At 37.3% G+C, this 27,845-nt stretch overlaps 1 protein-coding gene across 1 annotated transcript; it reads right to left on the minus strand.

Moving 5' to 3' along the window:
* Nucleotides 1-2,109: 2,109 nt before the first annotated feature.
* On the minus strand, nucleotides 2,110-27,811 carry LOC306881938 (E3 ubiquitin-protein ligase MARCHF6-like). Its single transcript, XM_079436320.1, has 26 exons — nucleotides 27,462-27,811; nucleotides 26,587-26,686; nucleotides 25,131-25,204; nucleotides 23,594-23,737; nucleotides 23,406-23,478; nucleotides 23,033-23,201; nucleotides 21,828-22,020; nucleotides 21,671-21,732; nucleotides 21,553-21,585; nucleotides 21,421-21,472; nucleotides 19,909-19,967; nucleotides 19,731-19,811; nucleotides 18,224-18,292; nucleotides 17,830-17,904; nucleotides 17,433-17,567; nucleotides 17,230-17,349; nucleotides 16,825-16,925; nucleotides 15,267-15,404; nucleotides 14,540-14,744; nucleotides 14,354-14,423; nucleotides 12,220-12,401; nucleotides 11,907-12,041; nucleotides 8,537-8,626; nucleotides 8,297-8,429; nucleotides 4,819-4,954; nucleotides 2,110-3,957 (listed from the first exon to the last, which is right to left on the minus strand). Exons 1-26 carry the CDS (start codon nucleotides 27,478-27,480, stop codon nucleotides 3,870-3,872), a joined length of 2,736 nt encoding a protein of 911 aa, XP_079292446.1. The 5' UTR covers nucleotides 27,481-27,811; the 3' UTR covers nucleotides 2,110-3,869.
* Between the last annotated feature and the right edge of the window lie 34 nt (nucleotides 27,812-27,845).

The following is a 27,845-nucleotide window of genomic DNA, read 5'->3' on the forward strand; positions in this document are numbered from 1 at the left end:
AAATTGCTTAAATCACCTTTCTTTCCCATTCTGACATTCAGTTTGGAGTTCAGGAGATTGTCTTGACCAGGACCACACCCCTAAATGCATTGAAGCAACTGCCATGTGATTGGTTGATTAGATAATTGCATTAATGAGAAATTGAACAGGTGTTCCTAATAATCCTTTAGCTGAGTGTATACATCTCAACGAGACCAGATGAAAATTTTATAATAGCTAACTAAGCTAATAGATTGTGTAAAAAATGTAAAAGATTGGATGACCAATAATTTCCTCCTATTAAATTCAGATAAGACAGAGATATTACTAAATGGACCAAAAAACAGTACACAGAATCTCTTTGCAGAATTACAATTTGCAACTGTTGACGGATGCATGGTTACGTCCTCTAAAGTCAAAAATCTGGGTGTTATAGACAGCAACTTGTCCTTTGAAAATCATATTTCCCATGTTACAAAAACAGCATTCTTCCATCTTAGAAACATTGCCAAGCTTCGAAACATGCTACCCGTTTCTGATGAAGAAAAGCTAGTTCATGCATTCATGACCTCTAGACTAGACTATTGTAATGCACTGCTAGGTGGTTGTCCTGCATCTTCAATAAACAAGCTACAGATAGTCCAAAATGCAGCGGCTAGAGTTCTTACCAGGTCAAGAAAATATGATCATATTACCCCAATTTTACAGTCTCTGCACTGGCTACCTATTCAGTTCCGTATCATTTACAAAATATTATTACTTGCCTATGAGGCCCTAAATGGTTTAGCTCCTGCTTACCTAACTCGTCTTCTACCACGCTACAATCCAACCCGCTCCCTAAGGTCGCATTTTATAATCTTGTACTGCAGTTATATCTGATCAAATGTACATTATTATTATTCTTTAGCTTGGGTTGAACAAATAATTTTTTCTTAGATGGAACAGCAGCTACGCTAATTATGTCTCTATTTGTTTCTCTGTTTCTGGGAATTTTTTGGTAACTAGGAATTACAGAAGCTTCAGTCTGCATCCAACCCTTAAATGATCTGAGATGACTGAACACCTGAGAAAAGATAATGCCAACCCCTCAGAGGATGCCAATGCTCAGACAACATACAGAATTACCAAATTTTGCCATAAGTTAAATATATTAATGTTCTGCAATATATAAATATATTGTGGAAACGTAATGTCCTGTAGAACTGCTGTGCAAAGATTTGTATTGTAAAAAGCGCTATACAAATAAACTTGAACTTGAATCAACATCTTGTGAAGTGAAAAGCTGTGTGTTTGTCCATCATTAAAGAGTTTTAATTTTAAACGATTGCTTACAGCTAAAATACAAGCCTACAGACCTCCAAAATATTGCTTTCCCAAGTGAAAAATTAATTTAGTCCAAATAAAGAGAGACATACACACAGATCAAGCATCGCATACAAGCAAAAACTTGTAGACAGTAGACAACTTTTTCAGGAGGAAGCAATGAAGCATTGTTATGGATTATTTTGGCTGGAAGCAATGGTTTAAAGTTAAATGTCTTGTGTTTTTTTCACTGCAGAGGATCCATTGGTGAGCAAGTGATGTAATGCTTCAAAGTTTCTCCAAATCTGTTCTAAAGAAGAAACAAACTAATCTACATCTTGGATAGCCTGAGGGTGAGTAAAATCTGCAATTTTTATATTTTTTGGGTGAACTATTCTTTAACGGGATTAAAGCATATTTAGACAGAAAGCAGTTTGACTCATAAGATATTGCTAAAAGAGTTGGACACCTTGGTAAGGTCGATGCCATTATTCTACATGCTTATAGGAATTGTCCTGTTCTAAATGTATGTGTTCTGAATGAATTGTGGAATTAGTAGCTTTTTCTGCATTTTGTTGTTTTTGTACCATAAACATCCAACAGGTTTAATAGCTTTGTATGAATAATCAGTCTTATAAAGTCAGATGTTCCAAAACTTATTATTGTGATACATCAAACATGCTTTAAAAGTCATTTGTATACTAAACATCCTTATATTTCACTGACAGTAATTCTTTTGTATTATTAAATTCTAATTCACCATGTCAGTGAATTGCATGAAAATAAACACACAAATGATAAGTTTGATTAAAGACAAAGCACCATAAGTACTACACTTTGTGATTTAATATTTGTAATAAAAATTTTCAAAAAAAAAAAAATTGTCTGCCATTATGAAGTTGTAATTGTTACAGCGAGAGCCTCCTAGAAGGAGGTTTGAAAACATTTAGAATACTGAATACTTCTCACACAAACATGCGATGAAAAGGAAAAGGCTTCGTAAACCAGACACACGAAGGTGTTTAGTGCTGGACCACTACCTTTACCTGGATTCTAGCTGACCTCAGAAAACATCAGAGGAAATCAAATCAATGGCTGATCAAACATGAAAACGGTGTAACTAGTTGCATTTAAAAATAGAACATTTGCCTTTCAGAGGAGCGCAAGCTATCAAGCATACAGTATCCAGTTTCAGTGTAATAAGATACTATAAGGTCACTTATAGAATCTCAGCGCTGATTAATACCATCTCTAAAACCGTCTGAGACCAATTCTTCGGGAATCGTGAACCTGTAACAGACGCAGCAAATTTGAAATGGAGAAAAACATACTCTGTTACGAACAATCGAAAAATTACATTATTTACAAACGTGTTAAGGATCTCCTCCTTACCTACAGACACAAAACTCTTCTACCGAACCGATGCAAGAATCATAAACCACATTTCGGCTGAAAATTCTATCATTTCAAAGAATTTTAATGAGCTCCCATACGTGTAAAGACTTAAAATTTGGTCTAAAGGGTTTCCGAACTATTGATGCTCTTAAAAGATGCTTTCTTAAATTAAAAAAGTGCAACAACCTGTGTACGTGCCAGAGTTACATCTATGAGAGTGTTGCTAGGCCATGCTGGGCACGAGACGCACATACAACGGTCGATATCAACTTGAACAGCAAACAAATATGCTAGCTCAACCACTGACGCAATTAGCACTCTAAACGATCTTCTAAACTACCCGAAAGGAGTTTTTAGAGTTGAACGCAGAGCTAGCAAGCAGAGATTGGCTTTGCGGCTCACTGTGAGCCATAAACTCTACTGTCAAACTATGCTTTGGCAGCTAGATACTGACTCTGTGTTTCTACGAATTGGTCAACAACAGTCGTGCGCGAACTGTTGGTGAAACGAAATTCCCTCTTTTCCACATGACAGGAAGCAGATGGGTGTGGTGTAACCGTTAAATCCACCTCTATCCGCTTCTGGTCTGCACATAAAATTAGGGAGGTTAATGCATCAAGAAATGAAGGTAAGACACTACCGAAAGCATCAAATCAAACAAGACTCTCTCATTCAAAAACTTCAAGATCCTATTTCATTGAAAATTCAAACCTAATAAATAAAAAAGGTACTAATGTGACAGTCCAGCTCCATTATGATCCAGATGTTTCGAGAGACTTTTCATCCCTGGAGTCTGACTGGCATCTCCACGAAGTTGATGAAAGAAACCATGTGGGTCGAGTCTTGCCATGAACAAATCTCCACAAATAAGGTAACAACTAGATTTAATAAATTAATACACATACTTAATCTTTTTTTCAGTTTTTTTTCTTTTTAGGAGTGAGACATTCTTTTAAATCCACGGTTGGCTGGCTGTAGGGATTCACTCTTTAACCCCGTTTATGTACATGACTCTTTCGCCCTTTTTGCTGGCAGGGTCAGAGGTCAGTTTTTTGAGTCTTAGTGGACGTGCTGGATGTATGGACGCACATAGAGGGAGCAGGAGAGGAAGGTTGTTCAGTCATTCACGCATGCTCACACATGCTCGCTCACTCGCACACAAAAACAGTGACTCCAAAGCAATCCCAAGCTCTTTACTCCTGCACTGAACTGCTGTGTGTGGTAGTGCTGGGCTTGCCAGCTTTTCGTTCATAGTTCACAAGTCTCTGTCCAACAAGGTACCTGCATGGATGAAAAAAAAAAAAAATCAACACAAAGCCCAGAAAAACAAGCTTATCAGTGAAGTGTGTCAGTAAGGTGTGAAGTGACAGACTTTTTCTTTTTCAAAAGTGGGACATAAATTCTATAAAAAATGACCAAAAATGCCCCAAATATCTAAAATGCATTTTTTTTTATGTCTCATGCAATCTAATATTACAGTATTTATATTTTATCAAATTTAATCATATTTACTAGGTATGATTTTAGGTAATAGCCATAACTGATAATTTCTTTTAAATCATTTAATTGAAATATTTGACACACTTGTTTTCAAAAGTTTGAGGTTGGTCATTTTGTTTTGTTTTGTAAGTAGTCCCTTATGCTTGCCCCAGCTGCATTTATTAATTATAAAATATTATAACCATTTTCTACTTTATTATACTTTAAAATGCAATTTATTACTGCAATGCATTGCTGAATTTTCAGCAGCCATTATTCCAGTATTTAGTGTCACATGAACCTTCAGAAATCAATTTAAAGTGCTGATTTGTTACTTAAACTTTTTTCCAGGATTCTTTGATCAATAAAAAGCTCAAAAAGAATATTTCTTTGAAATAGAAATCTTTTATAACATTATAAATGTCTTTGCTATCAATTTTGATAAATTTATTGCATCCTTGCCGAATAAAATAATACATTTTTTATAAAACTAAATCTAACTGTCCCCAAATCTTTGAATGGTAGAGCAATGTGGTAGTGGCACATTATTAAATTCTCTCAAGGTACTAAAACGTCTCTGAAAATCAAATCCACAAGGCATTTGTATTGGCAAGTATTGGCTCTTAAGAAAGTAGTTAATTTCAGACACTGTTCAAGACTCACTTGTCATTCTTGATGTGCTCATAAAGGCGCTTGAATTGCCGGATTTGGAAAAAGAGGATACCCATCAGCACCACTACCATCAGAAGGAAGGGGTAGATTCTCCTCTGCACCAGATTCTGCATCTCCATAGTGACCCCTACTCAGAGAGACAAGAGCTGGTTAGAATGGATAACTGTGCAAAAGTATTGTAACATAAGAGAAAACCTCTGCAAGAAAAAGCTGGTTTTTGACTGTTTGATTACAACTTCAGGCAGAAAGAGAGTTCTATTTTGGGTGCCTGAGGTCCTTGAAAACTCACCTGGCCTTCTTAAGGCATGTAAGATATCCCTAATGTTCGGTAGCACAGCCGGTGATGAGCTAATTTTACCACACTACTCCCAAAACAGCCACTGACACAGCCAGAACGCTTTCAGTGGTGCAGTAACCAAAGTGAGTCAGTATATGTGAACACATGCAGAACGATGGTGATCTGCTCTTTATTGAGCCACAAAGATGTGAAGTGTCCTGACACGAACAAATAGGTATTTATTGGAATCTTAAATGTCACTATACCACTCCCATATGCAGTATGAAGGGCGCCCAACTGTTCAGATATCATCTGAATATTTGCACTTAAAAAGCTCAAGTAGTCATTTACAATGCAGCTGTTACACAACTGGACTTTGATTGAAGACCACTCGAAGCCCCACATGATGAAGCCACTCGAACGAGTGCTAAAACCTCTTCTAAAGTCCAATTGCAACGACAGTGTTGCTTATTCGGTGATGTCCAGGATGAAAGGAAACAAAGAACTTACTATATATAAGGGCCTTTGAAATCAGTTTTATTTTTTTCACAAATTCAGTTTTATTATTTCACAAACTTTTTTTTTTTTTTTTTTACAAATTGTTCTGGAGTTTTTTTTTTCTGGACTCTGTTTTAATGGTTAAATAAAATTGTATTAATCAAAAATCATGTCTAATTAATTGTAATCATGAAACTGACAATATAACAGCTATTTATTAAAAGTTTAACAAAAATGACTTTTTTTAATGTTTTATTTTTTCCCTTAATTTCAGTTTTATTTTTCATCAAATTCTGTGTTTTTCAGAAATACGGTGTTGTGTATTTACATTTTTCTGCTAAATAAATTTTGGTAAATAATTTTTCTTGTAAATATTCCATAAAAATAATGTTTTAATAATTTTAATAGCAGTTGTAATACTATCATTACATTAAGTAATATGTTTCGGTCACATTTTCAAGTTAAACCAAACTCTTATTTTGACAGGGTGGTGTGAAGACCTTTAAAGGTGCAATAGGAGATCTCGGAAAATGCTAACCTTAGCCTGATAGCACTGAAAGCGAAAGTCCCACCCTCCCTGCAATCGCAGTCCAAAGCCACACCCCCGAACGCACATAAGCTCAAAGAGCAGAATACCAGAGACATTAAATTACTACAATAGGCTACATCAGGTAGACCTAAGATGGCGCCGCTGATGGCAGCTATTGTGCGTTGCTCTCCGGTGTTTGTTTGTTTTTCAAATACGATCAGTTTTACCAGGGATGACCTGCTGAACATTCGGCAGAACACACCACAAAATCTTTTACCGGATTTAGATTTTTCAGACGTTTTGCTGGACATTGTAGTTGGTGGAGTGCGTAGCTCTGGTCAAACGCTACAGGAGGCGCAGAAGGGGGAAGCGAGCCGGCGCGCTCGTGAAGCTCAGACAGCGTGGATTTCGAACGCCATTGCCTAGCATCCATCTGGCGAATCTCCGCTACCCAACAAAACGAATGAACTCCTGCTCTCCCGGACAAACAAGGATTTTTCTAACTCTGCTGCCCTGTGTTTCACGGAAACCTGGCTAAATGGCGACATACCAGACAGCGTGATTCATCTGCCTATTTTCACGCTGATCAGAGCAGATCGCGATGCGGAATCAACGGGGAAATCGCACGGCGGTGGGATGTGCTTTTACATCAATGAGAGGTGGTGTACAGATGTAACTGTGTTAAAGAAGATGTGCTGTTTAGATCTAGAAACGCTCTTCATTAACTGCAAGCCGTTCTATTCGCCGCAGGAGTTCTGCTCGTTCGTTCTCGTGAGTGTCTACATTCCACCGCAAGCTTTAATAAAGCAAATCTCACCCGTGAACTGCCAAAATACAGACATCATGTTACATGTCCCACCAGAGACCGTAATATACTGGATCACTGTTACACAACAAAGGACGCGTATCACTGGGTTCCACAAGCAGCTTTAGGACTCTCTGATCACGGTTTGGTTTATCTTATTCCGACCTACAGGCAGAAACTTAAATCTGCAAAACCTGTATTAAGATCTGTTAAAAGATGGACTAATGAAACAGTTCGGGACTTACAAGCCTGTTTCTCTCTCACTGATTGGTCTGTTTTTGAAGCTGGTGTGTTAACTACGCAAGACATACAAAATATGCAGAGCTGGGGGCGCGAGGACTGGAATTGGGAATCACTGGGCTACATCGTGTCATTCACTGGTGAGAAAACTTTATAGCACAGTTAGTAAAAGTACTACAATACCAGGAAGGAAGATTGGGTTGTTGATGTTTGCCTGCCATTCTCGCTCTGTCTGCACAGCATGCGTGAACACGCTGATGATGCATCGTGTCTGCGCGAACAGGGTGCGCAGAGGTATGCAAATACATACGTTGACAGGCAGGTAGGAAAGCCAATTAAAACGCTCGGGCCGAGCGTTTTGATTGGACAAACATTTCTTGGTCCTACACCTTGCACAGAATATATAAATACAGATAAATCCATTTAGACCACTTAACTAAATGATTGCTATCAGGATGTGAAGAGACTTTCAAAAAGAATAACAAAAAATGTTTCGGAAGACAATCACCTATTGCACCTTTAAGTTTCTGTTTGTATATGATATGACGATAGATTTTCTCAAAACAAAGGCTAAAATGCACATGAAGTGACTCTCAGAGCACCTCTGGAGATTATGTTTGTGTGTTCATGTACTCATATATTGAGGCGGCAAAGGTTGAAAACACTGTCTGCGCCATTCATTTACACAGAGACATGCAGGATTCATTTTTAAATATTTTTGCAGCTTAATATTCATAGACATTAGACAATATTGCTTATTGATTTAAGTGTACTGACCTACTTTTGATTTACATTTACATTTATTCATTTAGCTGACGCTTTTATCCAAAGCGACTTACAATTGCTATATATGTCAGAGGTTGCACGCCTCTGGAGCAACTAGGGGGTTATGTGTAATTGTTTAATTTTATATTTTAGAATTAAACCATAGTTACATTTTTCTGGCATAAAACAGTTAGGTTTTTGATTGACTGAACAATTACAGCATCAAACTTTTGAAAACTATAACAGATAATACAATTAATACAAATACAAAATAATACAAATAAAACTAAGACTAATAAAAACATGTTCTGAGAATGTGAGAGCTTTGACGAACACCAGCATTGTTTCTACCCACCTAGAAGGGGGACGATGCCTACAGCAATCACATAAGGGATGCAGAGAGAAAGCAGCAGTACAGCAATGACGGGGGCCGCCAGCTTCCTGATAATGAAATGAAGGTCAATGTTCCTGATTCCATTGGCATACACCTGAAAAGCAGTAAATCATTCAGTTAGTGTGTGTATCCATCTATAGTCAAGCATCTATACCCTTAACAGCACCACAGGGATCATGAACAGTCACCGCAGCTACTAACCTGCTCAATAACGGTCTTCAACCACCACTGGGGACCCATGAGGGTGATGGCAGCAATGATTTTGGCATGCAGCACTCCTAAAGCCCAGTCCTTAACGATATAGAGAAAAATAAAGAGTCAATACCACTGACACGGCCATACCTCTGTGCCCCACTTAGCGCCTGTGGAAATTAAGTTCTCCAAACAGGATGGCTTAGATTAGCAGGGCAAAAGGAGTCTGTTGAAAAACTGCCTGCTACTGGAGTAAATCCAACTAAACTCTGTTTTCCAGCACATCAGTGACACAGCTCATTAGCTTAAACAGAGAACAGTGCAAGGCACAAAAACAAAAGCTGGGTAAGATAAATACTGACACACAGTTGACATGTTAGATGAGAGTACAGTTGCTAAGTCAATGTTATTTTAAACTATGTGTATAAAGAACTCACAACACTAAAGAAAAGAAAATTCTCTCATCATTTACTCACACTCATGCTGTCCCAGATGTATACTTCTTCAGATTAATTCAAAGACTTTTCAAAAAATAATTCATCTCTATGAGTCCATGCAATGCAAACAGGTTTATGTTCTTCTAAATTCATATACTTTTAAAGACAGCATGAGGGTAAATAGTGAGAGAATTTTCATTTTTGGGTGGAGTATGCCTTTAACACACAGGTGGCGTCTTAATGGAGAAAACTTTTACACTGTGACCATCAACATGTTCTCTGGTGATGTTCAATAAATGACATATTCAAAGATTGTCATTTATTCACCCTTATGATTAGTGCTGGGCAACGATTAATCGCATCTAATTAACTGCAACTAATTTGCTGCTCATTAATAGTTAGTAAGGTAGTTGTTAAGTTTAGGTATGTGGTAGGATTAAGGGATCAAAAATATGGTCATGCCGAATGATGCATTAATATGTGGTTTATAAATACTAATAAACAGCCAATATGCTAGTAATATGCATGCTAATAAACAAATAGTTAATAGCAAAGACGATAGAATACCCAAGTCGTGTCACTCGTATAGTTTTGAATGGGGTAAAATGCAACGCTCAATATGGCCACTCAACCGCAGGAAGCCCCGCCTTTTGAATGAAAGAGCCAATCGGTAAAGTCTGAGACATGCACTCAGGACTGCACATGCAGTGCGGCAGATCTGGATAAACAACGTTTATGATACAGTTGTTGTTAGATTTCAAATAGGAAATTTAATCGTAAGCTTAGTGAACAGTTTTGGAGAATTTGATGTTCCCCCATTCAAAGAAATAGGAGCTGCACTTGCATGCCCGAGAGGCGTTTCAAAGATGGCCGCCGAGTGACATGACTTGTCTTAGAGACTTTGCTAATAGTGAGAATAGGTTCTTAAAATAAAGTGTTACCATAAAAGCTTTTGTTTATATGTGTGTGTGTACTGTGTCTATTTATTATGTATATGTAAAGACACATACAGTATATATTTAGAAAATATTTACATGTATATATTTATATCCACATATTATATCTAAATATATTTAACATAAACATAAAAAATTTCTTTAAATACATACACGCATGTGTGTGTATTTATATATAAATAATAAATATACACAGTACACATTTTTCACACAAAAAAAATTTGGGCTGCGATTAAACATGATTAATCGTTGCCCAACACGATTTCAAATGAATGTGTCTTTAAAAAGAAAATAAATTATATATCCTTTGAAAGCCACTGGTTGAAAAATGCTTTTGATACTTTAATGGTGGGATGTGTGTCATTTTGGAGCTTGATAGCCCCAGTTCTCATTTACTTTCATTACCTGGAAAAAAACAGAACGAATATTCTTCACAATTAGCATTTTTTGTGTAACACGGAAGAAAGCCATAGGGGTCTAGAACAACAAAGGTGAGCAGGGTTGCTGCAGGATTTTTAAGCTCAAATTTAAGACCTTTTATCAGACCTGCACAAATAAAATTAATACCATATGAGCGGGGTAGGGAAATGTCTATGGTAAACTATTAAACAGTAAAATGACTGCAAAAAGCATGATTTACAGTTCAGATAAAAGTTCACACAAAAACTAAGTTTTATAAAATGATACACTTCACATTTCAGCCTTTAAAATTCAGAAAAGTCAAAAGGATTAATTACTATATTAACAAACAATTATCAATAAATTATATTAATTAACATACAAACACGTTTTACTTTTTAGATTTTTATAATGAATGACATTTACAGCTCTGCGGGTTTTCAGGGTAAAAACATGGGTCGATTTCCGCATTGGTCTGAACAAAAACAACCCAATGTTCCTGCAATACCGGAAGCAGTTCTAGAACTGCAAAGAAACCTATTTTTTGGGACAGTGCCATCTTTTCCAACAGAGGAGACCTGACTCAAACATCAAACAAACATATGCAAAGACTAGATCCATGGAAATATTAAAAAGATGGAACGATAAAAAATTTATGTAAGAGCGTGAACTTGAGTGTTTGAGGGGGTGCCAGCAATCTCCATTTAGCCTATTTAGCTGTGCAAAACAGTTCATTGTGCTGCTGGATGTTGTAAATTAGTATTTGCATTCAAATTAATTTACATTTATTAAAGTACTAATAATCACACTAATTTCTACCGCAATTCTTTTACTGTTTACTGCACTTTCAGTGAGTCACACATCAGACGTGAAGCGCTGCGGCTAATGAACTGAAGTCTCTTACAGACATAAGTCTTCCTTTCCAAGAAAACTGAATTTAAAACCAGAATATATATAGAATATATTTAAATAAATTAGGTTAAATATTTCAAGAGCATTACCAACGGGTATGTTTAGGGTTAGGACAATAATTAAGTGTATACAATTAAAAAAACTACATAATTCCTTAAAAATAATAATATACAGAATTGAATAGCAAGTGCTATAAAATAGTATAAATAGCTACTAATACAAACATAAAAAAAAAAAAAAAAACACCAGCTATAAGGTCCTAGAAATGCGTTCCTGAAACTGCAGCCTCCAGTACTGCAGGAATACCCTGCTCACAAGAACAGCCTTATTGAACATGCACATTCATTCTCTGCCAGTACTGTTTCCCCGGTAACGGCAGAACACAAAGCAGCCACAGGACTTTGAAACATGCAGGGCTCGTGTTTATTTATTAAAATCATAGCCTTTTGAAATTTAATCGTTACATTAAGCTGTATCGCAATTCTGGTCTGTACCCAAATTTAAAACCTCTTGCAATCATTTAAGACTTTTTATGACCTTAAACTTGATACAAGTAAATTTAAGACATTTTTAGACTTTTTAAGGACCCGCGGGAACCCTGGTGAGTAAATCATACATCTGTTCTATTCTGGGTGAACTGTGCCTTTAAGAGCAAGACTCCTATTGATGCTTTACCTGCCAGGGGTAGAACAGCGGCGTCTGATCCAGCGGCACTCTGAGAGGAGCTACAATCACCAGCTCGAACAGCAGTCCCAAGAGCAGAGGGATCACTCCAGCCAACAGCACAGCCACAATCAGCGTCTTCAAAATCTGAGTTCACACAAATCAGCAACACAGCTCATTATGGAATAATCTGTCTTTGGTTACTTTGTATGTAATCAATAGTTTTTAAGTCATGTATGTTGCAGTAAAATAACCCCAAAATCCTAATTTATTCCTCTCTTTTTCCATTCCTTTTAAGCCAAACTAAAACCAATGCATTCAGTACCATGAGGGTCCACTCCTGAACCTTGAGCAGGATGACTCTTCGCCCCTGAGGCATCCAGGCCAGCAGCACTGTGATGGCTCTGATGGAGAGCCAGCAAACATACAGCCCACACGCTGCAGTGTACAGCTCATGGATCTTAGCACTGCCCGTCCAGAAGGACATCAGCCAGCGTCCAGTGAACACTGTGACAAACACAGACAGAGAATTCAGAGCACTGCTGAAAATCTGTGAGATAAACTTTTCTATGCTCTCTCTCTCTCTCTTTGAAAGCAGAAAGATCAGTATGGAAATAAATAAAGGTTTTAAGGAAAATATTATTTAATAACAGCATTTTAATACTTTTAAACGTTAAATTTATAGTCTATTATGCTCATCAAGGCTGCATTTTCTTTTAACAAAGAAGAGAAATTTCAGTTACAGTTTATTTTACAGTGTCCTTGTTACATACTACATGTATTTACTATAGTAGTACTAGAAAATTATGAATAATTACCTGCAACTAGCCACAAACCAAAACCTAATCCTAACCCTATAGTAAGTATATGTTGTTAATTCTTATTACTCAGCACTTAAATGTAATTATACTGTAACAAAGACCCTTTAAAATAAAGTGTAACCTAAATTTCCAAGACTGTGTGGGTCACTGTTTTACATGCAATTAAAAGGAACAGGGACTGAATATTCAAACTTCAAAAACAGCTTTAAAACACCATTAAAATGGTCCATAAGACTATTGTGCTTTAAAGGGGTCATATGACGTAATTTCAAGTTTTCCTTTCTCTTTGGAGTGTTACAAGCTGATTGTACATAGATAAGATCCCTGAAGTTACAAAGACTAAAGTCTCAAAACCAAAGAGATATTCTTTATAAAAGTTAAGACTCGACCACACCCTCCTAAAACGGCTCATTCAAACACAACCTCCCACATGTCTACATCACGGTGTGGGAAGATTTGCAAAACACTGCCCAAATGTATACGCAATGAAAGGTGGCGGAACTGTTCCAGAACAGTTCAACCCAAATATTAGAGTGTGCGCAGCGCATTTACGGAGGACTCTTTCCTAAACCTGGAAGAGTAGCTTACAATGCTGGCTTGCACAAAGGCTGTTTCTATAAAGTGGGGCAATTCCAACTTTGCAAGGACAGTCTGGCGCTTCTGATTCACAGCCTGTAAGTACGTTTTCTTATTTAAAGAATTTGCCACCGACTATTCAAACGCGAGTTTTGAGCTGTGTAGAGTAGTGCTTGTTGTTTGTCATTTCACCGATCACAAATGCAGACATTGTAATGTTTACATCGCGACGCGTAAAAAGAAAGGTCATTGCACACCGAGTCTGAAATTTGTGTGTTCGATTTTCATTTTTTTTCATATTACTCATCCTTTCCTATCCAAATGCATGCTACGGATGCGAAAACGCAGAAAATCGAACCTGATCCAAATTTTTTTATGACGGACGAAAGTTTCGGAGGCAGTGTGTAATAGTGATTGACACAACATGAGGTCAAAAAATTCCGACTCACTGTGCAACCTTAAGTCATTATAATCAGTAATTATGTCCCCACTGGACGCAACAAATGCCTCGTTTATTTGGGTTTTACTGTTTTTGTGTCGTCGTGCCTGGACAAGGTGTCACAATATAGTAAGGAGCATAACATTTCCGTCTCACACTTGAGGTAGTCGGCCAATCACAACGCACTGGATAGCTAGCCAATCAGAGCTTGCTTGCTTCTCAGAACGATGAGCTCTATAAAAATCGGCGCGTTTCAGAAAGGCAGAGCATAGAGGAACTACAATAATGTACAGTATGTGGAAAATAATGTGTTTTTTTTACCTTAAACTGCATAAACACATTGCATTACACCAAATACACAAAATAATGCTCTTTTTAGCAATGTCATATGCTCCCTTTAAGTCTTGCAAAGTTGCATGATAGCTTTGATTAACACAAGCGTTGAAATTTAATTGACTGATCACTTAAACTGCTTTTAATCCTTTTTGAATACTGAAAGCTCATCATTGTAATTAAATGAAAAAAGCAACCAGCACAATTCTTTGAATTTTCATTTCATTTATGTTCTAAAAAGCAATTTGAGGGTGATCAAATGATAAGATCCCAATTTGTTGGACTCTCACCTGGTAATGTGAGACACACCAAACTGGCCAAAAGCAGCGTCACACACATGAACAATATCAGCAACACAATCTACAAAGGAAGCCAAAAGAGAAAAATAAACATTAAAAGACCATCAATCTGAAAATCAGATTCATAAACAAGACATTTACTGAAATATAAAAGTCAATTGGACAGCGTTGGAGTACCCTTAGAGGGAATTTCATGGGCCGGTGATAGGGCTGAAAGCCCACTGGGCCCCCCTGCTGCAGTATGGCCTGGTGGGCAGCGTGCAGTCCTTCGCCCATCACAGGAATGGCGTTGTTTCGGGCCTGCTGGTTGTTGTTGTTGGCTTGCTGGTTGGCATTGTTCTCATTGTCTTCCTGGTCTCCCAGCAAGTAAGAGTGCAAGTCTCTGAAAGGTGTGGCACAAAGTAACGTTGATTGAGATTATCATTACAGCATCAAGATTCAAGAAAGAGATTAAAAGAAAGGTGAACTAAACCCTCTTATTAAAATCAAGGTGTAGGCATAATGTAAATTAGAGATTTATTCCACAATGTGGACAGCTTTACTGATTTTTACAGGAGCATTTGTGAAAGTGTAGAACTCTGTACACGTGAACTGCACGGCTCGAACTGTTGCGTAAACTCTGAAGTGACGGCATTCATTGATTATAATGGAGGGAGAGCATAAAAATACCACATAAAACAAATTTTAACCTAAGATCTATTAAAACAAAATGAATAATTGCGATTATAACATCAACAAAAATATTCTACAATTCTGATTCGTCATGATTGTGCTACCCTAACACAAAGTTCAATTCCAGTGATAGATTTTTTTAGGACAACACAGAGAAAACCAGGAAAAGTTATTACAGTCCATGAGGTTAACAGAAGTAATGAGCAACAAGGTAAATGTGTATGAGACTCACAGCAAGTAGCCAGCAGTCACGGTCCATGCTCGCACCAGACCTTTGAGCCACTGCCGTGTATGTCCCTGTTCCAACAGAGCAGGAAGAACAACCTGCAACAATAGCAACTCCAGAGACAGCTCACTCACTGGAGCGTCGCTGAAAGAGAGAGAGAGGGAGAGGAAGTCACTACAGTTGTATATAGCCTAAACGTCTGGTATCACTCTTCTCACTTAGCAATAGAGTACAACATCAATTTGTATGTCACCCATAATGCTAAACCTCCACGGGTTCACTATGGAAAATCTAATTGTTTTTTAGAATAAAATAGCCTGGGAGTCATCTTACCATATCTGTAGCATTTTTCCAGGCCTTAAACCACCCTTTTGGTCCTCTTTAAATAACAATTTCACACCATGACTCCCAGACAAGCTCATTTTATTTCATCCTTTCAATTCTTGAATACTAATATGAACATTTTAAATAGTGCCAACACTACTGCCCTTTTAGTGAGTGCATGAGCTTGCTGTTGTGTAATTTATTTTAAGTACCGTTGTACTCATTCTGTAGCAACTTGTCAACAATATGCTTTTAAAGCACAACGATTCAAAAATAACCATGTCTTCTATGTTTTAGAACCAAATGTGAAAGTTTCTTCAAATAATGCTTAGCCACAGACTTTAAGGCCTGTTCATAACAATAACCATTAGCGCCACATCAATGAAGAATGAACGAACATTCTATTTACTTTAAGCACAAAAAAAACAACATTACAAGGGATAGCTCACCAAAAAAAAAAAAAAAGAACATTCTGACATCATGTATTCACCCTTATGGCCCATAAATGCATGACTACATTAGATATTTTGAATGTCGTCTCTGTTTTTGTCCATAAAATGAATGTCAGTGCAGACTAGTGTTGTTTTGGATGCCAATGGCTTTCATTGCAAAACAGCTGAAACCTTCATATGGGTTTATAAGTTCAAACACTAGCTTTTCTCAGACATTCAAACAATATTTAAATCCCCCAAGATGTGAAATATGGCCTCTTTCCGCAGAAGTTGGAGTCAGTGCCCTAAAACACTAGAGCTGTTCAAAGTACTCTCCTAGTGACGATTGTAAAGCTCAACACTGCTGAGAGGACAGCAGGGTTACATAGGGAACATACCCTACACAAACACAAAGTGAGGAGACTTTCTATGGCATTATTGTTGTGGACATTATATTAATAGCTCTCTGCAAGATCAGACTGTAGTAATGCTCTGCTGGGAATGATGACATCAGGTGTAACACACCTGCCAAATGATGCAAAAGGCCCACATGACACTACGGAGAGTCCTGACACTCATTGGGTAACGATGCAAAGGTCTGCCATGACAGCTGTAATTAGCACTTCAAATTTATGGCCCTTTTACACATGAAGTCACACAGAGAAATCTCTGACTGGATTTACGCAGTAAAACAAGCAAAAGCACTTTGTCCTCAAGCTCTGAATCTTTACACAAAGTTTAGGCAATTATCACAAGGAATATAAGCTTTAAGACTTTATGATAATGAGATGGAAATACATTTTATTTACCTGTAAAGCATCACATTGTAGGGAAGAAATGAAGGGAAGATGTGTTTGATTATCCGGATAGGAAGCCACAACATCAGAAGAACGATTGAGCCAAACACAACCTGAAAAGAGAGAAAAACCTTTTCATTTAAGAACATGGAAAACAAAAAGAGATATGCATTCTTAGATTTGCATTCTCTCACAAAAGTACTGCATTCCTTGGGAAACCTGAACATTGAAACAGTTTTCCTCCCAACTTGTATTACTTCCATCACAAAAGTTTTGCGAGTGAATGCAAACGTTTCCCGGAAAACTATACTTTTGCAACAGAATGCAAAACCACTGAATAATTTTTCCTCAATTTTTTTTTACCATCACCATAAAATAAAATAAAAAAAGTTGAAAAAAAGTTGAACATTTACTCACCACTGATAATATGAATCGTCTCAAGTGTCTATATATTGGTAGGTGTATCATTTCCTGCACTGGGTTGAAATCTGGGTCATTCAGATTTCTGAGAAACCACAAGACTCCAGGCCTCAGAACCTAAGAAATACAAGGACAGCGCTTACATCCCTCAAACATCTGAAAAATCTTCTGCATGATTAAACTGATATAGAAATGCCCACCTCTCTGAGTAGAAGAATGAAAGAGGCAAAATAGAAGACATAGACCATCCCCACCAGCCAGTGAAGGAACATGGTGGTCCCTGGGGCTGATTCAAAACTCAACTCTCTGTCTTTCAAAGAAGCATCAAACATTTCCTACAAAAAAGAAAGAAACCAATGTTAGCATCTTCTGTATGACAAATACTAAGTTTAAGGTTCCTGAACTAAACTTACTAAGGCTTTAAAAGGTGCACTCATTTTTTTTCCTCATTAAAAAAAAGAAATGAAGCAGAGCAGCTGTCATCGAGATGAATGGGAATGTTAACCAATAGCTTTCTCCAATTATTACAGACCTTTTTGGGACAACATGAACAGAAATGCATACCTTAAATTAGTTTGATAAAATGAAACTAAATACCAGAGAGCAGATATCAAGCCACCAGCCGCAGATGAGGGGGAACACGCCAATCTCTACAACTACTAGAAGAGACACCTGGAAGAAACAAAATATGAGCCTCAATAAAACAAGTAAATGACTGATACTAAATGAATAGCAAATATAAAGCATATGCATAGCAGCATAAGTAAGTGTATTAGGCCCAGACCTGTAATCTAAGCATAGATATAGTAACCTAATTATATAGCATTAATGTGACTGAGAACATAGAATTACAGTAAATCCCCAAGATCCTTGGCAAAACCAGTTGTTGCAACCAATGTTAAGTCATTGTTTTTGCCCTTTCTAATTACTCAACAAGTTCAGCAAACATGACTTTACAGAACAGTGCATATAAACTGGTGATATAACTGACCTTTACGACAATGTAGCAGACTCCTAACAAGCGGCGTGATCTTTGAAATCTCACCAGTGCTGCTAAACCCTGAGATCTGAATTAAGGAAAGGAACATCAGGGGCCGTATTACAGAAACTTCCCATTTTAAAGGGGACCTATTATGCAAAAATCACTTTTATAAGGTGTTTGAACACAGTTGTGTGGCCGCAGTGTGTGAAAACAACCAGCCTATAATGTTAAAAATTCACCAACTCATTTTTTTTTTATAAAACCAATAAATCATGAACGGTCTCTCCAAACGAGCCGTTTCAGATTCTCCCTCTGTTCACGTCACCGAGGGGAAAAAGTCACGCCCATTTGTGACGCACTCTGTCCTATTAGCATAAACACAGCCCTGAGTGAGAAGCTGCGGTCCACCATTACTGGAGGTATATACAATGTCAGCTCCAAAGAGGCATTACAAGAGTTGTGTTTTGGGATGCACTAATGAACATAGGAGTCGGCATAATCTCCCCCCATCTGAGCCGAGGACACTGTGGTTGAATTTAATTTTCGAAGGAAATATCCCGGAAAAAATCAGTAACGTCCCCTAAATGTTTAGGAACATTAATACCAACACTTTGTGCATGAACGTCAGCTCCAGACAAAGTAAGTATCACATGTTTGTTTTCCAAATTGACTTTCTGAAAGAGCTTCTCAGCACTCTGTAAGGCTAACTGCTAAAGCTATCATTGTCTCTTGTGTGTTTTCACTGATGCTGCCTTCAAGTGCTACCAGAATGATCGTGAATAGGAATGTGGTAATTAAAGTTGCATATGAAAGCAATGGGAGTCGATCGATTGAAGTTGTCGAGCTCTTGATCAGAAGTGGGACTAATAAAGTTTGTGATAGCATGAGACCAGCTATGTTATTTTTATCCCGCCGTGCTTCCTGTCTGTGTAATTCATAAACGTGAATTTATTATGCACAGTATAATCAGATGACTAACTTTGAAACAGAGTAGTTTTCTGTAAAGATAACAGGCTTGTATTAATAGTGGAATGTTTATTTGCCAAATCTAGCACTGCTAATGCGGAGCTGGAGCTCTTGAAGCTCCGCCCTCTTCTCCAGGAGCAACAGCTCACTCTCATTTAAAAGCAGCACACTCAAAACAGCGCGTTTTGGCTCACACCCTAAAAGTGGAAATTTTAACAAGCTATACAAATTTATCTGTGGGGTATATTGAGCTAAAACTTCACATATATGCTCTGGGGACATCAGAGACTTATTTTACATCTTGTAAAAAGCACCATAATAGGTCCCCTTTAAGATAACATATGACTTAGCATATGAGAGGGAGTATTTCTGTAATACTGCCCTAGAAGACAACATAAACTGAAACTGGATGACTTGGAGGTTGATGTGTGGCAATTTTAAAAAAGATGCAAGTCATATTTCGTGTAACTTCCTGGAAGACTTGGTAAACAAGAGAAGGTAGTTACTTAGATTGTGATTATTTCAGGTGTTATTGAGTGTTTAAGGATACATGACACACGATGAGTGTGATGGCTAAAAGGACATATCCAACTATAGTAGTGATGAGTCCCTCAAAGTGTGAGGCACGAACCTGAAAACAGATGAGAGACAGTTGTCAATGTTGAAACTGCATTTACATCAATTTTTTAAATCAAATCTGGATAAAAGGTCTAAAATCTGATACTTACATATTCTTCAAAACCAAGTCCAACCACAGAGAAGTGGCCAATATGGTAGGGACAGAAAGCTGAGAAGGGATAATTTTAAGAGTTGAAGTTTGTAATTGAAAAACAGTCAATAGCTATGTTTCCATCCACCTATTTTTATGCGCATTTAGGGATATCGCATAAAAAAAAAATGCTGGATGGAAACGCCAAGATATATAAATTCTAAAAATGTTCATAAAAAAAACTGAGCAGGAAAAATTTCTTATCTGGTAAGAAAACATCCGCATAAACTACGATGGAAACACTTTTACTGAATAAATTCCTCAAAGGGTTACTCCAGCCCAAAATGACAATTTTGTCATTAATCACTTACCCCCATGTCGTTCCAAACCCGTAAAAGCTTTGTTCGTCTTCTGAACACAATTAAAGATATTTTAGATGAAAACCGGGAGGCTTGTGACTGTCCCATTGACTGCCAAGTAAATACCACTGTCAAGGCACAGAAAAGTATGAAAAGCATCGTCAGGATAGTCCATCTGCCATCAGTGGTTATGATGGCAGATGGAATATGAATTTTATGATGCGACGAGAATACTTTTTGTACGCAAAGAAAATAAAAATAACTTTTTTCCAACAATGAAAAAACTGAATTGTTGAAAAAAAAAGTTGTTATTTTTATTTTTAAAGTATGAAGTATTCGTCGCATCATAAAATTCAGATTGAACCACTGATGGCAGATGGAGTATTCTGACGATGTCTTTCATACTTTTCTGTGCCTTGACAGTGGTATTTATTTGGCAGTCAATGGGGCAGTCACAAGCCTCCCGGTTTTCATCTAAAATATCTTAAATTGTGTTCAGAAGACGAACAAAGCTTTTACGGGTTTGGAACGACATGGGGGTAAGTGATTAATGACACAATTTTCATTTTGGGGTGGAGTAACCCTTTAATGCGCATGAAAAAAGACATGACCAATCAATGGACTGATTTCATTGCACAGTATCTGAAATGCTAGTTTTGTCATTCTAAAATGCTTGAGCAAAGTCTCGTCAAAGTGCTCCATTATAATTAACTCCCAGAACTGTGTTCCCAAACAGCAAGCTCTGAAAATAAGATAACATGACCGCGTTTCGCTTCGGGCTCTGAAGCTCGTAATGTATTGTATACAAACATTATTATATACAGTGCCTTCTCCCACTGCAGCAAATTCATTTTTACTTTGTGATATTTAGCGCAAGCAAAGACTATAGAATACCCAAGAGGTGTCACTCATATAGTTTTGAATGGGGAAAGTGACATGACTTGCCTAAAAGGGACTTTGGTGCAAGATAATCAGACAATGTTGTGACAATGTTGTTCTCTTCAACTCACTGGATGGAAACGATGCCTTATTCGCAAATGTTTTATGCGATATTCCAATTTTGCACATAAGTTTAATTAGAAACTTTGGATGGAAACCAATGTTTTCATATTAATGAACATGAATGCATTCATGCTATAATTTGTTTTAAACAAATCTGCAGTGATGCTTACCAAACACCAGGATGAAGAGTGTGTTGAGTGAGACCACCCAGAACACATGTTCCTAAAGCATAAAAAAAGCATAAATTTTTAGTTCTTTTGAACGGGATGTTTTTTGAGAAATTAACTATTTCTGTGACTTACCAGAAAAACCAGGGACCCATCAAGCCCAAGCATCTAAAGAGGGAAGAACAGGTTTAATGTTTCTCTGAAAGGTTTTGGTATGATGTTTGATACAGTGACACACAGCACATAGTCTCACCCTTTCCCAAGTGAGCTCTTCAGCTGCACGATCCCATTCCAGAGCATTCCAGTTCATATCATCTGCATAGAACAAACACAATGTTGCAGTCCAACAGCTTTTTGCACCAGTTTGCATTTGGAAAATTTTCTCATTTTTTAAATTAAAGCCGTCATACCCTGTGCTCCATTGTTGGCATCCGCCACATCTTCGGCTCCTCCATCCTCCTCATCTTCATTATCCAGCTCCATCTCTTCTGCAGGGTTAGCGGGGAGGTCAGGAGCTTCAGCTGCTGCAGCGTTTTCTGCTGGGGGTTCGGCCGGTGCAGGCATGGGCTGGTTTTCAGCACCCCCATTACCCTGGCCAGCAGCCTAATGGATAGGATATTAATAATGAAGAAAATTGGAATCAACTATGGTGGAATCTGTACATAAGAGGGTTTGTGAAAAAGTAGTAAACTGCATCTGGTTCAAACAAAGAAAAGAAAAAAAACAAGCCGCTATTTTGGTAAGAGTGCAGTCTCCAGAGATTCATGGGATAATGAGGGATTTGAAGATGACAGGTCAGGCAGGCTACTGTGTTGTGCTCAAATCAAAATGATAATTACAGTAAGCAGGAAGCAAAGTAAACAAAGAGGGTCATGGCACAACCTGTATAATTGGTCTCTGAAGAATATCAAGCTTTCAGAAAGTTTCGCTGACTTAAGATGTAACAGGAATGTCATTTTTGTTGTACAGAAGTTGCTGGTGTGGAAAATTGTGGAAAAATAAAAATTAAAATAGAAAGTTTATTAGGAATAAACAAGTTTCTGGGCAGAAAATATAATTTTTTTGCCTAAACATATAAAAAAAAAAAAAAAAAAAAAAGATATGGAATTTGGAATAGAAATGCTATAGAATAGAAAAGTCTACATGTATCACAGTTTCCACAAAACATTGATATTACCCAATATTTCCTGAGCACCAAATCAGCATATCAGAATGAGTTCTGAAGGATCATGTGAAAATTCAGCTTTACCATCACAGGCATGAATAACATTTTAAAATATATTCAAAAAGAAAGCCATTTTAAATTGTAAAAATATTTCACAATATTTCTGTTTTTCTATATTTCTGATCAGAAAAATGCAGCCTTGATGAGGAGTCTTCTTTCAAAAACATTTTTAAAAAATTCCTACCGACCACAAAATTGCACTTGCCAATGTAATGAGTAAAGTAAAAAGAAAGTGTGTTGCAATATTCATTTTTTAATCATTTAATTTGTTACACAATTTTATTAGTGAATCGCTATTGTTTATTCTAAATCAATTAAATTTGAGCGTGATATGTATTCAATCAGATGAAAAGTGATGTTATGTCACAAATATCCTCAATAAAAAAATACCTCATTAGGTGGTCCTGCTGCATTAGCAGGTTGCTGCTGGTTCTGCTCCAACCATAATGGGGCTCCACCATGAACAATCTGCTCCCGCAGCCACACCAGACTGATGAAGGCGCAGAGGGTGCAGGTTACCACAAAGCAGCCCTGCAGGCAGTCAGCCAGCAAGTTCTCCCTGCAGTGGATGAACATTCACTGATCATCACTTCTGAAATATCCATCCATTACTATTCACCACACAACCACGTCCACGGCTAAACCCGAGACAGCAGCGAGGATTGAAATAACCCATCATGCTCAGAGTTCACAATGAGCTGATCCGCAATGTAAATTAATATTTTAAGGAGAAAACTTGAGAGCTTTCCTGTCTGGTACGTACGTGGAGAGCATGTCTAATGGCAGAGTCAGAAGAGAGCTTACGGATCCAGTAAACAGACACTTATAGATGCGACCTACAGGAAAAGGAGAACATTAAGTGAGTAACATTGCATAAAATGCACAACATGGGGATAAAAGGCAGCGTACAACTCACAGTGTACCAGACTGTGATCTCTGGGCATCACTTACATGCTGTTAGAGGTACAACCCCCAGCCAAGCGAAGGCAACAAGCGTGTAATGAAACCAGTATCGGATAGCCGTGCCTATACTGGTGACCAGTCCTGCAAAAATGTCCTGCACTGGGAGCCGCGAAGGCATGTCTGGAGAGTAAACTTAAAGAAAAAGAGATGATGTTAGTGCATTTTATATTACAATTGTAGATAAACATTTTGAGCTCCTCCCAATTGGAAGTGTATCATACAGTACTGAAAATTAGAAATTTAGATTAGAAATTTTATTTAGTTCAAATTTAAAATGCTCATAATCCTTTGCAAACTATTTAAACAAATTAATAAGATTACTGGGTTTTTTCAAAGTTGTTTAATAAATATCTTCCTCTTCAATAAAGATCATGACTCTGAAAAGCATTCAAAAGCATAACTCTACAAACAGAATTACGGAAGAGGCGTCTATAAAGCATCTCTTCCAAACTCAACCAAATCAAAACAACAATTATTGTTCACAAACACAGATGGCAACATTTAAGAGCAAACTAAATGTTAACAAGAATGCAGTGCTTGTAGCTAATTGTCTAAATGCATCACTTAAGAACATTAGGGATTTTTTTTTCTGATGAACATTGTGATCTTAAAATCATTATTTAAAAATACAAAATTAAAAATATTACTACTGTAGCATTCCAGTGTAAAACTGAGTATTTAAGAAAAAATATATAATTATTTTATTTTATATTACAACTGTAAAATTACAATATTAATATTTGTGGCTGTCATAATTTCTTCATTCTCAAACTATCAAGTTTTTGTTTTGGTAGAAAAGCACAGGGAGCCCTTTAAGAGTTTATTTTGTTGACAACAGCTGGTATTTAAGTGCTTCTAATTTTGAAAAGATGGTAGGTGCATGCATGTTCCATACCCAAATGTATATTATAAATGACCCAAACTCAAAGCACATGCAGAGAGGATTTCGTCTGGAGTAGCATTAACTGAGAACTGAGCCATTTCGACACATTGAAAACACAGGATCATGAGCTGCTCGTGTGTACAAGAGCACAGTGCCGCACTTCACTCTAAAACACGCGTCACATGTAGTTATTTAATTAATTCACAGGCTTCATGATTTAATAATCTCACTAAGCCCTTTTGCGATTTTGGTGCTATTTTGTTTAAACACGTCATTCTATGAGAAGTAATACATTAAGTTCCCACAGAAAACTGGAAGTAATGCTTTCCAAAGAGCTTGGTTACATTCCTCCCAAAGCTTTTGAAAAGCAAAGGCCAAAACTAAATCAAAACACTTTCATTGTAGTAAAGCCATGCAACAGCTTATTCTAGATGTAAAAAAAAAAAAAACTTTTCCCACTTCAGCAAAGAGCAGCTACGTCAGACAACATGAGTGCAGTGCCTTTATGTCACATGATCAACCCATAGAACCCTATCGCTCTAAAGCACACAATCGCTGCTATTGAACAGGCCATTCCAGGCTGTTGTGACTCTATAGTGGCTTTACCTCCCCTGAAGAATGTAATGAGAGTGGGTTACTTACTTGGCATGAAAGCAAATCTGTGCTTGCATAATTCGCAGTACTCTTTTCTGCTGTGTTTAAGCCACTGCACCAAGCTGTGAAAACACAAAAGGGGGCAGGAAGCGGGTGTGAGGATGATGATGATCTGACTTGTGTGAAAGCACTGAAAATCCTGCTTCGTTTCCCATTTCCACAAAGGAAGAATAACAACAGCTGGAACTGTTACATTGAGGAGGAGCCCTGAGCTCATAAGTTACAGCTAGTCGGTTAGTCAAATGGGTGTTGCTGACGCTTTCCATTCAGTAAATGAAAAGAACAAAAAAAACTGAACAAAAAGCCTTGCAAAAATAACTGGCCCCAATAGAACGGTTAACCTAGATCTACTGACAGACATTAAGTTCTAGAAAATGCCAAATTGGCCGATTTAGGGTATTACAGAAATGTGCAATAGAACTAAAACACTATTTTCTTATTTATTTACTATCTTCTTTTGCCAAAGCAATACACACCAACATTCAAAAAGTAATGGTTAGTTACCTTTGTTTAAAGAAATTTATATTTTTATTCAGCAGAGATGCATTCAACTGTCTGGTTGAAAACTAACAGTAAAGACATTTATATTTTTTTTCTTCAAATAAATGCTATTCTTATTAACCTTTTCATCAAAGCACCCTGAAAAAAAAAAAAAAACTGTTTCCACAACTGTTTTCAACATTGATAATACAAGATGTTACATGACCAACAAATCAGCAAATTACAATAGAATGCAAAATATTTCTGAAGCATCATGCAACACTAAAGACTGGAATAATAGTAGGAATAAAATCTCAGGACTACATTACAATTTTAAACATTTTAAAATATTAAACAGTTTATTTTAAAGGATAATAATATTTCACAGTATAACACAGTTTTCACCGTGTTTCCGATCAAATAAATGCAGCCTTGGTGAGCACAAGAAACTTCATTCAAAAGTTTATCGACCCCAAACTTTTGAACAGTATTGCATCAAACAGACTTCCACCTAATCATCTTAACTATGCTTAATGTCTGCACTTGTTGACTTGTAAGCTTACTAATGAACAGCAAGGCCTTTGTCAGATCAGATCATATTCTTGTTTGTAAGAGCTTAGAACTCCTCCTTACATTGCAAGTGGTTTTCAATTTCACGCCGTCCCATTTTTTGCCATTACTGACTCATCTTGAGTAGGACACCTAGAATTATTACTGCAGGACACCAGGTTCAGTGTAGTTACCTGCTTAAATTACATCCTCTGAATTTTATAGCAGGCACAATAAACTAATTAGAAAGAGCCTTTAAACATGAGCCAGCTGTCATCATTGAATGCTACTTTTAATGTCCCATTTCTAAGTCTAAAAACAATGCACTTTAAAAAATATTTATTTACTTATAAAACAGTATAAAAACTTTATCGTACAGGGAATTCGTCACTGATCGAATGAACAAAGCTCTTACCATTCTTGGTGGATGAACTTAATACTTCCAGTGCACACGCAGGGATGGTAGAGCGGTTTGTCCTGAGTTCCCTCAGATCGACACACCCTACATATATCAGCTGCCAGAAAAGATGGGCAAAATAAACATTTAAAACCGATATGTGCAGAACACATTAAATTACATGAGAATAAATTGGATATGAGTGTTGCAACAAACACACTGTACCTGCCAAAAATGAACCTTAATACGTTTTATGTTTTTCAATTTATACTGATAAAAAATAAAAGGGTAAATACATGCAAGATTATTGCTTGCTATCTTGGCAATCAATGTCCTGGTCATCTTTGCCCTCTTACTATAACAACAGTATAACCTTTAACTAGATAATCATGAATAACATGAGAGACAACTATCACTCCAGCACAAAGTTCAAAAATCACTGGGATCTCATTTCAGGCAGTGTTTTAAATATATGGCAGACGTTTCATTTATTTCATCACATGTCAGGTGCGTTTACACCTGGCCAAAATACACAAACCATTCTAACGTTTCGTGAGTTACACGTTATGATAATGGCTACAACTACTTTAACATGACTAATGTGCTTTTAACAATTTCCATAACGTCCTAAAAAGCCAAAAATCAAGCTCAAATTGACATTATTTGGACGTGTTTGGAGGATGACAGCTGTACTGAAGCGCAAGCTGGCAGGAAAACCTTTAACGTTAGCTAGTTAGCTTGTAAAGGCCACATCTGTTACAGATGCATATTTGTTTGTGTGCCCCGGCTAAATTATCATATAATGCTAAACATACTTTTGTCAAAGCGCATTTAAAAAGCAACAAGGTGGAAACAGACAGCAGCCACAATGCCTCCGTGTCTAGATAGCTTACCTTCCTCGGCAGTGTCCATCTTGTACGGTGACGCACTGTCCTCTTTACAGTCAACACATAACACACACCGCGGAACAAAACACAATATCAGCTCACAACTACGCTAAAATACATAATGACGAAATCGATCCAAGCATGAAGGCCGCATAACCCCAGACCCGACCCCTTTTTCCGTATAGTGCTCGCAGATAGCGCTGATCAAGCTACTCGTTAGTCGACTATCAGATTCCTGCTCGGCTGAACATGTTTGTGGCCTCTGGATCCGAGTGTGGTGCTACGGTTTCGAGTTACGGCAGAACAGCGCGCATGCGCAGATACGCGACACTTTCTAGCGTTTTCCGGCGGTGACTGCGCTGGATTGTAGATTAATGAATTTACGTGACT

The sequence above is a fragment of the Barbus barbus genome (genome assembly GCF_936440315.1).
Source record: "Barbus barbus genome assembly, chromosome: 15".
NCBI classification, from domain to species: Eukaryota; Metazoa; Chordata; class Actinopteri; order Cypriniformes; family Cyprinidae; genus Barbus; species Barbus barbus.

Excerpts from the sequence above, each read along its gene's own strand:
- LOC306881938 (XM_079436320.1), bottom strand. Across the intron at positions 19,812-19,908 it reads GACTTGGTTTTGAAGAATAT|GTTCGTGCCTCACACTTTGA; the intron begins GTAAGTATCAGA and ends ATCTGTTTTCAG. Across the intron at positions 15,405-16,824 it reads TACAATGTGATGCTTTACAG|CGACGCTCCAGTGAGTGAGC; the intron begins GTAAATAAAATG and ends TCTCTCTTTCAG.